This window comes from Rhinolophus hipposideros, assembly GCF_964194185.1.
Source record: "Rhinolophus hipposideros genome assembly, chromosome: 11".
Classification (NCBI taxonomy): Eukaryota; Metazoa; Chordata; class Mammalia; order Chiroptera; family Rhinolophidae; genus Rhinolophus; species Rhinolophus hipposideros.
Genome location: NC_138057.1, coordinates 65,818,027 through 65,831,392, shown reverse-complemented (window position 1 = coordinate 65,831,392; position 13,366 = coordinate 65,818,027). Strand labels below are relative to the sequence as shown.

At 54.5% G+C, this 13,366-nt stretch overlaps 1 protein-coding gene across 10 annotated transcripts; it reads left to right on the top strand.

Moving 5' to 3' along the window:
- Nucleotides 1-5,006: 5,006 nt before the first annotated feature.
- KIF12 (kinesin family member 12) lies at nucleotides 5,007-12,780 on the top strand. Of its 10 annotated transcripts, none has more exons than XM_081066191.1 (19): nucleotides 5,007-5,496; nucleotides 5,568-5,633; nucleotides 5,735-5,813; nucleotides 5,936-6,063; nucleotides 6,166-6,241; nucleotides 6,628-6,762; nucleotides 6,944-7,079; nucleotides 7,877-7,968; nucleotides 8,148-8,292; nucleotides 9,002-9,120; nucleotides 9,201-9,305; nucleotides 9,901-10,003; nucleotides 10,085-10,175; nucleotides 10,377-10,463; nucleotides 10,843-10,933; nucleotides 11,005-11,109; nucleotides 11,719-11,819; nucleotides 11,911-12,029; nucleotides 12,359-12,780. In XM_081066191.1, exons 1-19 carry the CDS (start codon nucleotides 5,471-5,473, stop codon nucleotides 12,478-12,480), a joined length of 1,926 nt encoding a protein of 641 aa, XP_080922317.1. In that variant the 5' UTR covers nucleotides 5,007-5,470; the 3' UTR covers nucleotides 12,481-12,780. The 10 variants fall into 10 exon arrangements, with proteins under 10 accessions (XP_080922317.1, XP_080922319.1, XP_080922320.1 ...); XM_081066193.1 differs by having other exon boundaries at nucleotides 5,436-5,496; nucleotides 6,008-6,063; XM_081066189.1 differs by having other exon boundaries at nucleotides 5,458-5,496; nucleotides 8,145-8,292.
- The last annotated feature ends 586 nt before the right edge of the window (nucleotides 12,781-13,366 follow it).

Below are 13,366 nucleotides of genomic sequence, written 5' to 3'. Positions count from 1 at the left end.
ATCCGGGGCTTCCATAGAAACTTCTGCCTTTTGGCAGTTTGGAGTATGATCCCATCAGTCTCGAAAGCCCTTGACCCCACTAAATAAGTTTGTTCTTCAACTTGTCCCACTTCTGGGCCTTTGCTCATGCTGTCCCCTTTGCCTGAAATGCTCTTTTTCTCCTTTATGACTGCTTCAATACTATCTCCTTCAGGAAGCCTTCCCAAATACCCTAGCCTTTGCTCTCTGGCCAGGAGTCCCTTTCTCTGCTTGTGGTCCCATGGCATTTGGTCCCAGCTGCTACCAGTAGTTCATTTTACCAGACATGCATTGATTCACCGACCAGTCCCTGCCCTCAGAGAGCTTGGAGTTCTCTGAGGCAGACAGATATTGATGTACCACCTCCAGCCCTGCCAAATGGGTTAAGGTCATGGTGCTGGGAGGTGTGGGAGGGTGTGGGTCTTCAGGGGAGGGCTCCCATCCCAATCCAGGAGGGCTTCCTGGGAGAGGATGCAGTCACTCTGTGCTCAGAACCAAATGACACAGTGGATTGTTAGTACTTAGTTTATGACCCAGGGCACAGTGGGTGTTTTGGGTATGCTTAATTAACATTCCAATTGAATATGCAGCTGTAGTTGCCACATTGGACAACTTCCTGTCACCTGTGTAGAGGCAACCTAGCAGGGAAGAAAAATCTGGAAAGCTGAATGGATCCCCTGGTCCCTGCAGGCAGGGCCTATGAGCAGTTCTGCTTTGTACAACCTATTATCATAGGTTGTACAGTGGATCCCACGCTAGAAATGAAAAGAGAGAATCCAGGATCACAGTGAGATGGCTCATCAGGAAATGTGGTCCCAAGAGAAAGGTGGGTGTACCAGAAAAAGCAGACAGAAAGTCTCAAAAAGCCCATCAGGATCTAAAAAATTACTCTACCAGAATATAGCCCAAGACACACACTGGATAGGATGACTTTGGTCATCAAGAAAAATATCAAAAGGTGAATTTGTCAATCCTGGCTGTGCATTAGATCCATTTGGGGGGCTTTAAAAACATTGATGCCTTGGCCCCACCCTCCAAACCAATTAATCAGAATCTCTGGGGCCTGGAATCGCCAGGTGATTCTGATGCCGGGGTGGAGCTCCACTGCCTTAAAGTATCACTCGACATTCCCCAGGGAAGAAGGCAGGGCAGGGTGAAAGCTGATATGGGAACACGTTTCAACAGAGATGGTTAAACTAAGGCGAGTTGTGTACTTAAAAGGTCAACTTCAGTTATCCTAGTCTAGTTTTGCAGAACAGCTCACAGAAAAGGGCTGCAGAGAGTAGAGGACAGAACACAAGCTTTGGTGACAGTCAGATTCCCACACCACTTAATGGGTGCATGACCTTGGGCAAGTTACTGAGCAACTCAGAGTCTCATCTATAAAATAGGGACGTTTGTAGTGCCAGTCCCAGAGGGTTGCTTTGAAAATTAGTTGAAATGAAGTAGGAAAAGTGCCCAGTGTTCAACAAATATCAACTCCCATCCCTCTGACTCAGAAGGTTCCAGACACATGAGGCATTGTTGTGCAAGAAAGGGTCCTTAATGCCCCTTAACATTCTTACACGTTACCATTGTTTTTAGAGGAAAATATCCAACTCATAGGTAAGTCGTCCCGGGGAAAACAGTGGGTACAGACTGACTCAGGGGAAAGCTGATTATGTTTCTAGGAAAAAGAGCTGAGATCCTGGAAACAGCAGGGAGTTTCAACAACCCTGGGTCCTTTGATTTCACAACCACCCGCAGAGGCTCATCTTTACCAAAAGCCGAAGCCTGGCTCTAGGGTGTCTCATTTCCTCTTGCTTGGACCTTCATGCCTTCATCAGACAGTTAGTGGGTGCGCCTCTGTGCCGGGCCCTGGGCGTTGGGAGGTGATCTCTACCCTCACAAGGCTCCTTGTTGAGCAGGAAGCCTGGCATGTCTGCCAGTGCCCACCAGACACAGCAAATTAGCCTTGTGAGGCTGTGGAGGAGAGAAGCCAGGTATTCAGGGGAAAGAGTAGCCCAGGGGCGTCAATGGGTTACTGTGACTCTCTCCATCTCTCCCTAAAATCACAGCTCTTCACCATAGTACAAGTGCTGCTTCAGTCTATACTGGCTGCCCTTCAGTTTTCCCATCTGTAAAATGGGAGTAGGCGACCAGAGAGAAGTTAATTCAGTGATTCCCTAAGGCCCTTGCTTTGGAGAATGTTGTGAAATGAGTCCTATGGCCTACATTCACATTTTAATTAAAGATTACAGCAAGCTCTGGAAAATTTCACAACTGGACTTGGATCCATCTGGCTGTCCCTTCATGATGAGGGGGGGAAAAGGGGTGGTACAAGTAGAACAATGAAAGACGAGTGTCATGTGATAAAGGGAGAACTTCCTTCCTCCCCGATCTTCTTTCTCATCTCTGTCCCACCTCAGTCCAATGCAAAGCTGTCTGGCAGGGTGAGCCCCAGACTCATCTGGGAGCTTGGCCAAGGCTGGGAGAGTGTCACCCAGCTTCTGGGCACATTTGAGAGCAGCTTTGTGGCAGGAGCTGATGATCACCATGATAAATGAGTCCCTAAAGGAATCCTTACATCATGAAGTTGAGTGTTTGCGGTTAGTCTTGAGAGGAGGGAGGGAAGAGAGATGGCGGTTGGCAAGGGATGCAGGACGACGCATCCAGCAACCCTCTCACCAGCCTCCCTTCCTCCTCCTTGGCTCCTTCTCTTCTTCCCACCAACATTTCCTGAGCTCCTACTGTGTGCAGGCTTCTGTGCTGGCTCAGAGACCACAGGGATGAAGCCAGCACAGTCCGTGCTTCCAACAGACAGGAAGACCAACCTACTGTGTTCAGTATGGAAGAGTACTGAACCCAGTGTCATCAGTACTGCAACACAGGGAAGCCCTGGAGGCCTCAGGGGCACAGGCGTGGTGGGGAGGGGATGGCGGGCAAGGCTTTCTACAGGAAGGCTTGCAAGACAAGTCCACCAGGCAGCAGAGAGAGCTCCTGGCAGAAGGAACAGCAGAAACAAAGGTCTAGGGAATCAGAGGGAAGCCTAGGAAAGCTTTTGGGCTGGAGCACTGGATGTAGCAGAGTGGGCAGGTGAGTAATGGAGAGAGACAGCCAGAGGAGTCAGCAGGAGATAGAGTCTAAATGACCTTGAATTTCAGCGAGGGAGCTGACTTTATTCTGAGGCCCCAGGGAGTCAGGGCAGGATTTTCCCAGGGAGGAAGGCTGGGATTAAAGAGGCTGGAACCAGGAGCAGGGGTGTGTGTGGGAGGGCCCCCTGACTGCTCAATACTGCTTTGATTTACTCCCTCAAGGAGTACTTCTTGAGGGCCTGCTCATCCCTCATCCCTCAGTATCAGGCTGGTCAGCCCCTGCACACTGCTCAAACTAAAGAGAAAATGTATGGAAAGAGCGTAGCTGCCCTTGACAAAGCCTCCTTTGTGGCGAGCCCTGGGGCCATAGTGGCGTAGTGCTCTGCTGCCCTCTAGTTACGTTCGCCTGAAGATAACACCCCTGCAGGATCCAGCGGCTTCTAAAACGCTCCGTTTCGCAGCAAGCCTTCCCTCTCTCCATCAACGACTGGGGTCCCGCGATTCTGGATGAAAAGGTGCAGTTAGGGATAGAGGACAAGCTCAGAACCTCCAGTGACGTACACATTTTGACCCACGTTGAGAGCCTGGTGCAAAAAAGAATCCCGACAAACAGCTCATCACACCCCAACATGCATATATCCCTTGTCTCTGCCCTATTCTCAAAATCCCTTGGATGTGAAATCCCATTTCAGTTCAGTTTGAGGTGGACAGCAATCTGATTAAACCAACCCACGCTAAGATGTGAATGACTGAGAGTCCTCAGCCCTTTCAAGGACATAAGGGAGCACCTTGTTCACTTACTGGGTTTACAACTGAAAAGGGAAGCCTGCCATAGCAAATAGCACTAAGGTTTAGAACTCATAGCTCTGGGTTTAAACCTGTTTCACCATTTCCAGCTGCTTTCTCTTTAGACAGCCTACTACTACTTTAGTAGCCTACTGCCTACTTCTGTTTTCTTGTTTTTTCATCTGAAAAACAGGAATAGTAATTCTTGCCCTATCAACCTCAAGGATTAAAAAAACATGTAATAGATTACGAAATTTCAGAGTAGAAAGGAATCTTGGAGATTATCTAGGGATTTTTATTTTGGCTTTTACGTAATTTTGTACAATTTATGAATCACTTTCAATTACAGGCTCCTCCACTTACAATAATAAACCCACAGTAAATTGAAAATAGATTAAGTCTAAATGTAGAGTATCAGTTGTTTACCCTGGTGATGGCGTGGCTGACTGGGAGCTGCGCTCGCTGCTGCTGCCCAGCCTCACAAGAAGCCATCGTACTGTTGTATCACTAGCCCGTGAAAAGAGCCAACTGCAAATTCAAGTATGGTTTCCACCGAATGCTTATTGCTCTTGCACTATCATAAAGTTGAAAAATCGTAAGTTCAATCATTGTAAGTCCAGGAGAACTACGTAAAATCATTGCTCTCTTTTTGCAAGTAGGAAACAGTTAAGAATGGGGAAATGACGTGGCCAATGCTCTCTGGGATGCTAGTGGCAGAGCCCAGGACAGTGGTCTCTGTTCTACCCAACTCTCCCTATAGATGCTGCTAGAACACCCTATAACCCTCACCTACCACCCTCACGCACATCCCTGTCCCTCCAGGCCTCTGAACTCTCCCTAAAAGCCCCTGTACACTAAATAGCACTTACTCTCTAGCAAAGCTATGGGATTTCTCTGCTTGGTGCCCAGCATGGAGCGTGGCACTGAATGGGTGAGCGCCCCACCCCAGCACATCTACAACCAGACCAGGAGAGGGTTAAACAACAGTCCTGGCCTTGGATCAGCCTTGGCATTGTAGAAGCAGGTGGCCTAATGTTTAACCAGATGCTTCAACTCAAGAAGAACTCAATCCAGCCAGGTCTTCCTAGAGCTAAGACCTGGCCCCTCCCACCCCTTTAGGCCTCTGGGCTGTGAAGTAGTAGCTGAGGCTCCTAGGAATCGGGAAAGGGAGGAGGGGGGAAGATTACAAAACTGGAGGAGTATGTGGATAGAATAGGCAGAGCTGTTTGGTCTTGGCTGAGTCCTTCCCATTCCTGCTTCCTATTCCTATCTGTGCCCAGAGGAGGCTGGTCTGGGTGGTCCCTTCTGATGGCACTGGGCAAGAGCAAGGAATCCTCAGAATCCAGAAACCCCTTGCTAGGGGTTCCCTAGCTTGGGAGAAACTTCCTCCATCACAGTGGTGGGGGTGGGTAAATCTTTAACCACCGGGCCCAGGGCAGGCCAGAGCCTTTCCGGATGGATGGCGGCCTGGGAAGGGGGGATGGGTGTGGGGATGTAAGGTGTGTGTAGTTAGTCCCAGTGGTGAAGGGAGGGTAGTGGGGAGGAAAAGGAAGGAAACTCGGGCGGAGCTAACGCCGTGTGCAAAGCAGGACATGGAAGAACGCGGGTCCCCCGACGGGTAAGCAGAGATTCTGGGAGGTTCAAAGAGCCGCTGGGCGCCGGGATGGTTAACTCACCTTGCTGCCACAGGGACCCTGAGTGGAGCCTGGAGCAGGGGCCAGAGGGGCCGGAAACGCCCATCCAGGTGGTGCTCAGGTGGGTACAGATTGGTTAGGAAGTGCCCAAGAGAGAGGAAGGGAAGGGACCGATGGAGAGACATGGGCGGGGGGGACATCAACCCTACCGTCGGACCACAGGGTGCGTCCCATGAGCGCTGCCGAGCTGCGTCGAGGGGAGCAGAGCGCGCTGCACTGCTCGGGTTCCAGGACTCTGCAGGTGAGAAAACCCTGCCCCTCTAAAATAACTCCCGGAAGGAGGCCTTGTCCCTCCCCCCAGGCAACTCTGCCCAGGCCCCGCCCTCCCAGGCGTCTCCCCCTCCTCCACCGCCCCTCCCCCAGGTGAGCCCCCCGGGCGGGGGTCCCGAGGTAGCGTTCCGCTTCGGCGCGGTGCTGGACGCGGCGTGCACGCAGGAGGACGTGTTCCGGGCTTGCGGTGTGCGGCGTCTCGGGGAGCTGGCGCTGCGCGGGTGAGTGAGGCCCTGGGGGTGCTTCGCGTCCCCGCGCTGCCCGGACCCCACCGCGGACCCCCGCCCTCCGCCTGGGCCCAGCCACGCCCCTGCCGCCCGCAGCTTCTCCTGCACCGTCTTCACCTTCGGCCAGACGGGCTCCGGGAAGACCTACACCTTGACCGGGCCTTCTTCGCAGGTGGGCCAAGCGCAGTGGGAGCCCTGGTGGGTCTGGGCTGGATGGGCTGGAAGCTCTGGGGAGCCGTTGGCAGCGCAGGCCCTTCCAGAGGGTAGGGCCTTGGACAGTGCAGTCCACTTCATGTATTTGCAGACAGGGAAACTGAGGCCCAGAGAGGTAAAGCTACTTGGCCCTTATGGAGTTCAAATTCTCTCTCCTTTACTTACTAGCTCCCAGTTTCTTCATCTATAAAACGGAAGCGATAGTACTGACTGAGAATTAGATGAGATGTTACATGGGAACTTCGCATAGTTAGTGCCTAGGGCATAGTAAGGGCCCTACAAAGGGTAGTTATTACTGTGCTGGTGATGACCCAGCAGCCCCAGGCTCAGCTGTTCTGCCCCCAGGGAGAGGGGGTGCCTGTACCCCCCAGCCGGGGTGGCATCATGCAGAGGACCTTCGCCTGGCTGTTGGACCGAGTGCAGCACTTGGGCACCCCCGTCACCCTCCATGCCTCCTATCTGGAGATCTACAATGAGCAGGTGGGGAACAGAAATGACTGGAAAGACAGCCCACAGTTGAAATGAGGCATTTCTTCCTAAGCAGCCTGGGTCAAGGGGCAGAATAGGTGGTGTGTGGTGGGGGGCACTGTCAGTAAGGTCTAGGGGTGGATGGAACATGGACTCAGAGCTCCTTCCTTCACCCTCCACCCACATCACCCAGGTTCGAGACTTGCTGAGCCTGGGGTCTTCCCGGCCCCTCCCTGTTCGCTGGAACAAGACTCGGGGCTTCTATGTGGAGCAGCTGCGGGTGGTGGAGTTTGGGAGCCTGGGGGCTCTGATGGAACTTCTGCAAATGGGTGCGTGCTATTTCAGGGGAGCTTTGGGGTACAGGGGAAGCCCATCCCTCTGTTGTTCACTGAGTGCCCTCAGGGCTCCTTGCTGGAGCTGTGGATTCAGAGAAGACCCTTGTGGCAGCAAAAGGCCAGCAAACCGACAGTTCAGACACAGCCCAAGGGGGGCCCCCATCCCACCCCCAGGCCTGCTGATTGTGCCTTCCAAACTCTTTCTGGGCCCACCCTCTCTCCAGCCCAGGGCCTCTGCCTCAGCCTTTTTTTTACTCCCTGGGTAGGGCTTCCCACCTCAAGGCTCCCCCGCTCTGATCCATGCTCCTCCATGCAGCAAACCACATCTTCCCCTCCAGACACTCCAGACCCATCCAGTGTCCTGAGGGCAAAGGTCATACCTCTTAGGCTAGCCTATAGGCCCCCTCTGTTCCAGTCTCATTCATTCATTCATCAAATACTTACTGAACATCCACCCTGTGGCACGCATTGGGGTCACTGAGACTCTGGGTTCCTACCCCAACATTGTGCCACATCTCCTAGCTGATCTTTCTGCTTCCTCTTCCTCCTACAAAGCAATAGGAAGGATGTATACCAGACGCGAATCTGACATTCTTCTGCTCAGTTCTTTCCATCCCCCTCTCACCTGTCTGTGCTCACCTGTCTCCGCCCACATCCCGTCATTCCCCTTTCCTGCCGCTGTGCCTTTGCACAGGCTGGCCCCTCTACCAGGATGCCTTTGCTCCTTTGCCTTTATTGGTGACTACATGCTCCTCCTACCAGGTCCAGTTCCTGATGCTTTTCCCCTCCAGGTCTTGGCCGTCGAAGGAGCTCAGCTCACACCCTGAACCAGGCCTCCAGCCGAAGCCATGCCCTGCTCACACTCTATATCAGCCGCCAGACTGTGAGTGCCCCAGCTTGGGGAAGGAGCTGGCCCAGGGCCACCCAGCAAAGGGCCGCTTCTGGGGGTATAAACCAACTTGGGTGTGCAAAGGAAGTCACAGTGGAAACTTTGGCTTTGTGACTTTGAGAGGACAGCCGCTCTCAAGTCCCTGTCTAGCTCTGATCCCCCAATCCCAGCAGATGCCTCCTGTGGGTCCCGGGGACCCTGCTGGTGGGAAGCTGTGCTTTGTAGACCTGGCCGGCAGTGAGAAGGTGGCGGCCACAGGATCCCGTGGGGAGCTGATGCTTGAGGCCAATAGCATCAATCGCAGCCTGCTGGCCCTGGGTGAGACCTGGGAGCCAGATCTGACGTCCTGAGACCTTCCTCTTGCCTGACCTGTAGCTGTCCATGGAAGGGGTGGGGGTACGGGAGTGGAGCGGGGGTAGAACCAGAGGGGTTGTGGGGTTGTAGGGCGTGGAGGAGAATTAGGGAGCTGTGAGCCAAGAGCCACAGGCAGGCCTCCTTCTGGTCTCAGCTTGCTTTGACTTGTGCCTCCCCTCTTAGAACTATGTTGATGACTTTATAAGCCTTATAAGCTTCATTCTATTGGAATTCTAGCCTGGGAGGTAGACACACTCAAGTACAGAGTGTGAGCCCTCAGATATGTAACGTGTCCCTTGTGCAGTTGGGAAGACTGAGGCCCAGTGAGAAGGGACCTGACCTGTCTTCCCACATCCACCCCAGGTCGTTGGCCCTCCACTATGGCGTGCGTGCGTGGGGAGCTCCTCTTCATTCAGTCCATTTGTCAGATGTTTCCTGAGCCCCTGCTGAGAGCCAGACCCTTTGTTGGGCACTGGGGGTCTGGGCTGGACAGGGCCACCTCTGCCCTCCGGCCCCAGTCTGGTGGCAGAGGACAATCTGAGAGTGGAACAAGATCACATGGAAAGGGGGATTTTAGAGCACACTGGCCTACGTGGATTTCTGCTCTGCTGGACCAGCTGTGTGTCCTTGGACAAGGGATGTAACCTTACTGGGCCTTGTTGTCCCCACCCAGGTCACTGCATCTCCCTGCTGCTGGACCCACAGCGAAAGCAAAGCCACATCCCCTTTCGAGACAGCAAGCTCACCAAGCTGCTGGCGGACTCACTGGGGGGGCGCGGGGTCACTCTCATGGTACCTGAGGGGGGCTGGCAGGGAGGGCTGGGGTTTGGGGGGGCTCCCAGAGAGAAACACTTAAGATATTCTCCTCCCAGGTGGCCTGCGTGTCCCCCTCAGCCCAGTGCCTTCCCGAGACTCTCAGTACCTTGCGATACGCCAGCCGAGCTCAGCGGGTCACTACTCGGCCACAGGCCCCCAAGGTGAGTAGAGAAAGACACAGGTAGAAGGATGGCAGGGGCAATGGTTGGAGATCAGGCAGTAGTTGGAGCCTGAGTTGCTGTCACAGTTAATGCCTGGGACTGAGTCAGAGTTAGGATTAGAGTTGGAATCCTGCTGATGGGATCATGGTTGGGTAGGGTGGGGTCAGGGTCAGGGTCATGGTCAGGGGTATGGCAGGTCTAAGGTCTAAGGTGGGAGTCTGATGTGGGATATGATTCAGGGTCTAGCCGGGATCCCAACTGGGAGCATTATTAAGTGTGAGTTGAGTTGGGGTCTGATGTGGGGTCTTGTTTGGTGTCAGAATCTGGACCAAGGTCTGAACAGGAATTTGGGGTTGGACTTGGAGCAGGGTCCAGCTTAGAGTGGGCTCTCCAGGCATGCATCTAAGGCCACAGGCACTTTGATGCAATTAGGATAAGGTGTTCCCTCCAGGTGTAGACTTGTGCTAGGAGGCAAGGCTGGGGAGTGAAGCATGGACTCTTTTTAGGCTTCACTCACTCCCCACTCCCGGAAGCCCGTGTGCAGTGCACAGCTTGCACAACCATAAACAGCAGTTCTGGGTCTCTTTCTCTGCAGTCCCCTACGGCAAAGCAACCCCAGCATTTGGAGACTAAGATATTGCAACTCCAGGAGGAGAACCATCTCCTACGGTCCCGACTGAGCCAAATGAACCTCAAGGGTATGAGCTCCCTGGGGGTTGGGTGCATGTAGAGAGGGTCTGGGGCTCCTACGGATCCAGCCACCTCCCCTTTCCCTATAGTCTCCGGACTCAGTGGGACCCGGGTGGCCTGGGCCCAGCGGAATCTCTGTGGGATGCTCCAGGAGTTTCTGCTGGAGAATGAGAGGCTCAGGTAAGGCCCAGCCCCAGCCAGGGGACTTGGCACCCACCCCTTACTGCTAAGCTGCTCTGCCGAGCTGCCCCCCTCTCCAGTCTATGGCTCCCTTCTGTCCCCACCTGCCTGCTGGGGCTTGTGCTACACTGCAATGAGGGGATGACTGATACCCCCATCAGCCTTGCCTCCTGTTGCCTTTCTGGGGCCTGTTCTTCCCAGGAAAGAAAAGAGCCAGCTGCAGAGTAGCTGGGACCTGGCCCGGGATGAGCAGCGTGTCCTGGCCCAGCACGTCCATGAATTGGAGCGGTGAGCACGTCCGCCAGCCCAGAGACAGGCCTTGAGACAGAGGGCAGGTGGAAAAGGGGTGGCTTAATGAACTGGTTAAGAGTCTCACCTCTGGATCAGACCACCTGGGTTCAAATACCAGCTCTGCCCCCTAGCTGTGTGACCTTGGGTGAGTCATGTAACCTCTCACTGCCAGGGGTTCCTCATTTATGAAATGAGGATAGTATAATGCCCACCTTACAGCGTTGTTTTTAAGACTGAATTGCATGAGTTCATTTGTAAAGCATTGCGAACGGTGCCTGGCACAGAGTCAGTGTTCCGTTTTTTGAAAGGAGGGGTGTGGGGGCCAGCCTGGTGGTAGCGTTAAGGGCCACAGGCACAGACCCACTATTCTTTCCAGGCGCCTCCTTTCTGCCTGCTACCTCCACCAGCCGGGCCTCGGCCCAGCCCCACCATGTCCCTGTGTGATGGTGCCAGCTCCCTCCTGTCATGTGAGTCTCTACCCAGCCTACAGTGGGGAGGAGCAAGGACAACAGGGAACCTCTGACATGCCCTCTTGCAGGCACTGCCACCCCTCTGCTCCTGCCCCTGCTGCCGCCTCTGCCCCCTGTGCCGAGCCCCGCTGGCCCACTGGGCCTGCCCACGGAGGGAGCTCCAGCTGCCCCAGGTAGGAAAGGCCAAAGTAGGAGTGAGGGAAGTCTGGGAGAGCTGGAGACCTTGATCTAGGGGATTAGTCCTGGGCTGCAGAGCTCCAGGGCCTCCAGGGTCCCAGGCTGGGTCATAGGGGTGAGTGGCTGGCTTTGGGCTCCCGCTGCCCAGGGTGAATAGCTCTTTACTTTGCCTCCCCTTTCTCCCCATCTCGCCTTCTTTTAGGAACTCACTCTGCCCTTCACTTATTCATTCATTTACATACATATTACTCGTTTATGCATTTTCTTATTCACGTGTTCACTCATGTGTTCACTGACTCTCCCCTAAGCTCCTTGCTTTGTGTCGGCCCCTGTTCTGGGCACTGAGGATTCAGACATAGACGAGACACGGTTCCTGCTCTCAGGGAGTTCCTAGTCTCCAGGGAGGACATTATAAAGGCCACCCGCTGCCCATAGAAAGAGCAACCAAGACCCCACGGCTTTATGCCCACCTAACAGTCTTGGTGCCTCGTGGGGCAGGTGTGGCAGGCATGGAGGTGTCACGGTGAGCTCCAGGGAGCGCCAGGGAAGTGGGGCAGAGAGACAAGGCTGAGGTCACCCAGTGTGGGCTCTGGTCTTTCCTGCAGGTGTTTGGCTCTAAGGCCCCAGATGGCATGACCTTGTCTGCTCGGCCCCCACCCTGGGCACCCCCATGTAGCCCCGGCTCTGCCAAGTACCCAAGAGAGAGGTGGGCCTGGTGCTGGGTCACTGGGATGGGGGAGGAGGAGGCCTGGGAACTTGGAGGCTCATCTCCCATCACCCAACTCACCCTGTCCCAGGAGCCACAGCGACTGGACTCAGACCCGAGTCCTGGCGGAGATGCTGACCGAAGAGGAGGTGGTACCCTCTGCACCTCCCCTGCCCATGGCGCCCCCGAACACATCACCAGTGCTGAGAGGTGAAGAAGGGAAAAAGGGAGGAGCTCCTAGTGTTTTTTTGTGATTTTGGGGCCAGAACACATTCTTTCCAGATCTTAGTTTTCCCATCTCTGAAATAGGGTGCATGCTGAGAGGTGATTTCTAGGACATTTCTTATTTCCAAACTTGGAATTCTCTTCCTAGGGCCACCTGCATGCCCGGATGTATACCGGAGCCCATGGTGTAGGTGGGGGGGAAGGGAATGGGTACCACCTAAAGCTTCCCCAGAAGATGGTGGGACCCCCTTGACGGGCCTGGGTAGGGAGGGGTCCAGGGTCATGCAGGCCTTGAGTCTCACTGTGCCCTTTAGGTGGGGCCACAGTTCCAAACCTGGCCCGGAGACTGGAGGCCCTCAGAGACCAGATCGGCAGTTCCCTGCGACGTCGCCAGAACCTGCCACCCCCCAGCAAGGGCTCGCAAAGCCCCAGCTAAGTCCTTCCTCCCCACTGAGGGCAAAACAGAAACCCAGGAAATCACTGTGTGACCTTGGGCTGGACTCCGCACTCTGGGATTCCAGTCTCCTCATCTGATAAATGGGGATAGCAGCTACTGCTCCTCTGTAGCCGGGCTGGGCAAGGACAGTTCCTGAGAGCTAGTGGGGAGGGGCTAGAGGGCAATTTGGGGGCGCAAAGGGAGGGTGCCACTCCAGACTATGAGAAATGAGACCGGATTCAGGGGAAACACGAAGCAGGTAATAAACTATACATACCAATAAAGAGACGCCTCAGCTCCAAGTCTGGTTAATCCTGTCACATTCCCCTGGGGACATCCCAGACGGGAGGGGGTGGTCTCGGGGGAGTCTGAGGAAGAGAAGGCAAGGACACTTTGATCAGGAATAGTCCAGGTTCCCATCTCCTTTCATGTATTTACAAGTTTTAATTGAGCAACTACTATATGCCACTGGGCAAACATGGGGAATTGAACGGTAAGCATTTCCAGGAAGGAGGCCTGGGGAAAACTGACTGGGCCTTGAGCTGGGCAGGTGGTGGACTTAGCGACTCGCTTCTGTGTGCCAGCTTCCTGTGGCCCTGAGCTGGATGGGTCGTCAGGCCTGAGTTCTGATGCCACAGACCTGCTCTGAGACCTGGGGAAGCCCTGCAGCCTCCCTGGACCACTTTCTGGTTTTCAGCCAGTTAGATGGGGGCCATGGCTCTCTGTCCTGTTGAGCTCCAGCGAGGATCAGAGGCGAGGAACCCTGGCATAGTGCCCAGGAGGATGCAGTTGGTCTACAATTATGGGGAAGTTCAGACGTGACACGAGAAACTGGGGGTGCTAGTGGAAGGACCTCATTACAAAAAGAGCCATGAGGCTCGCCTAA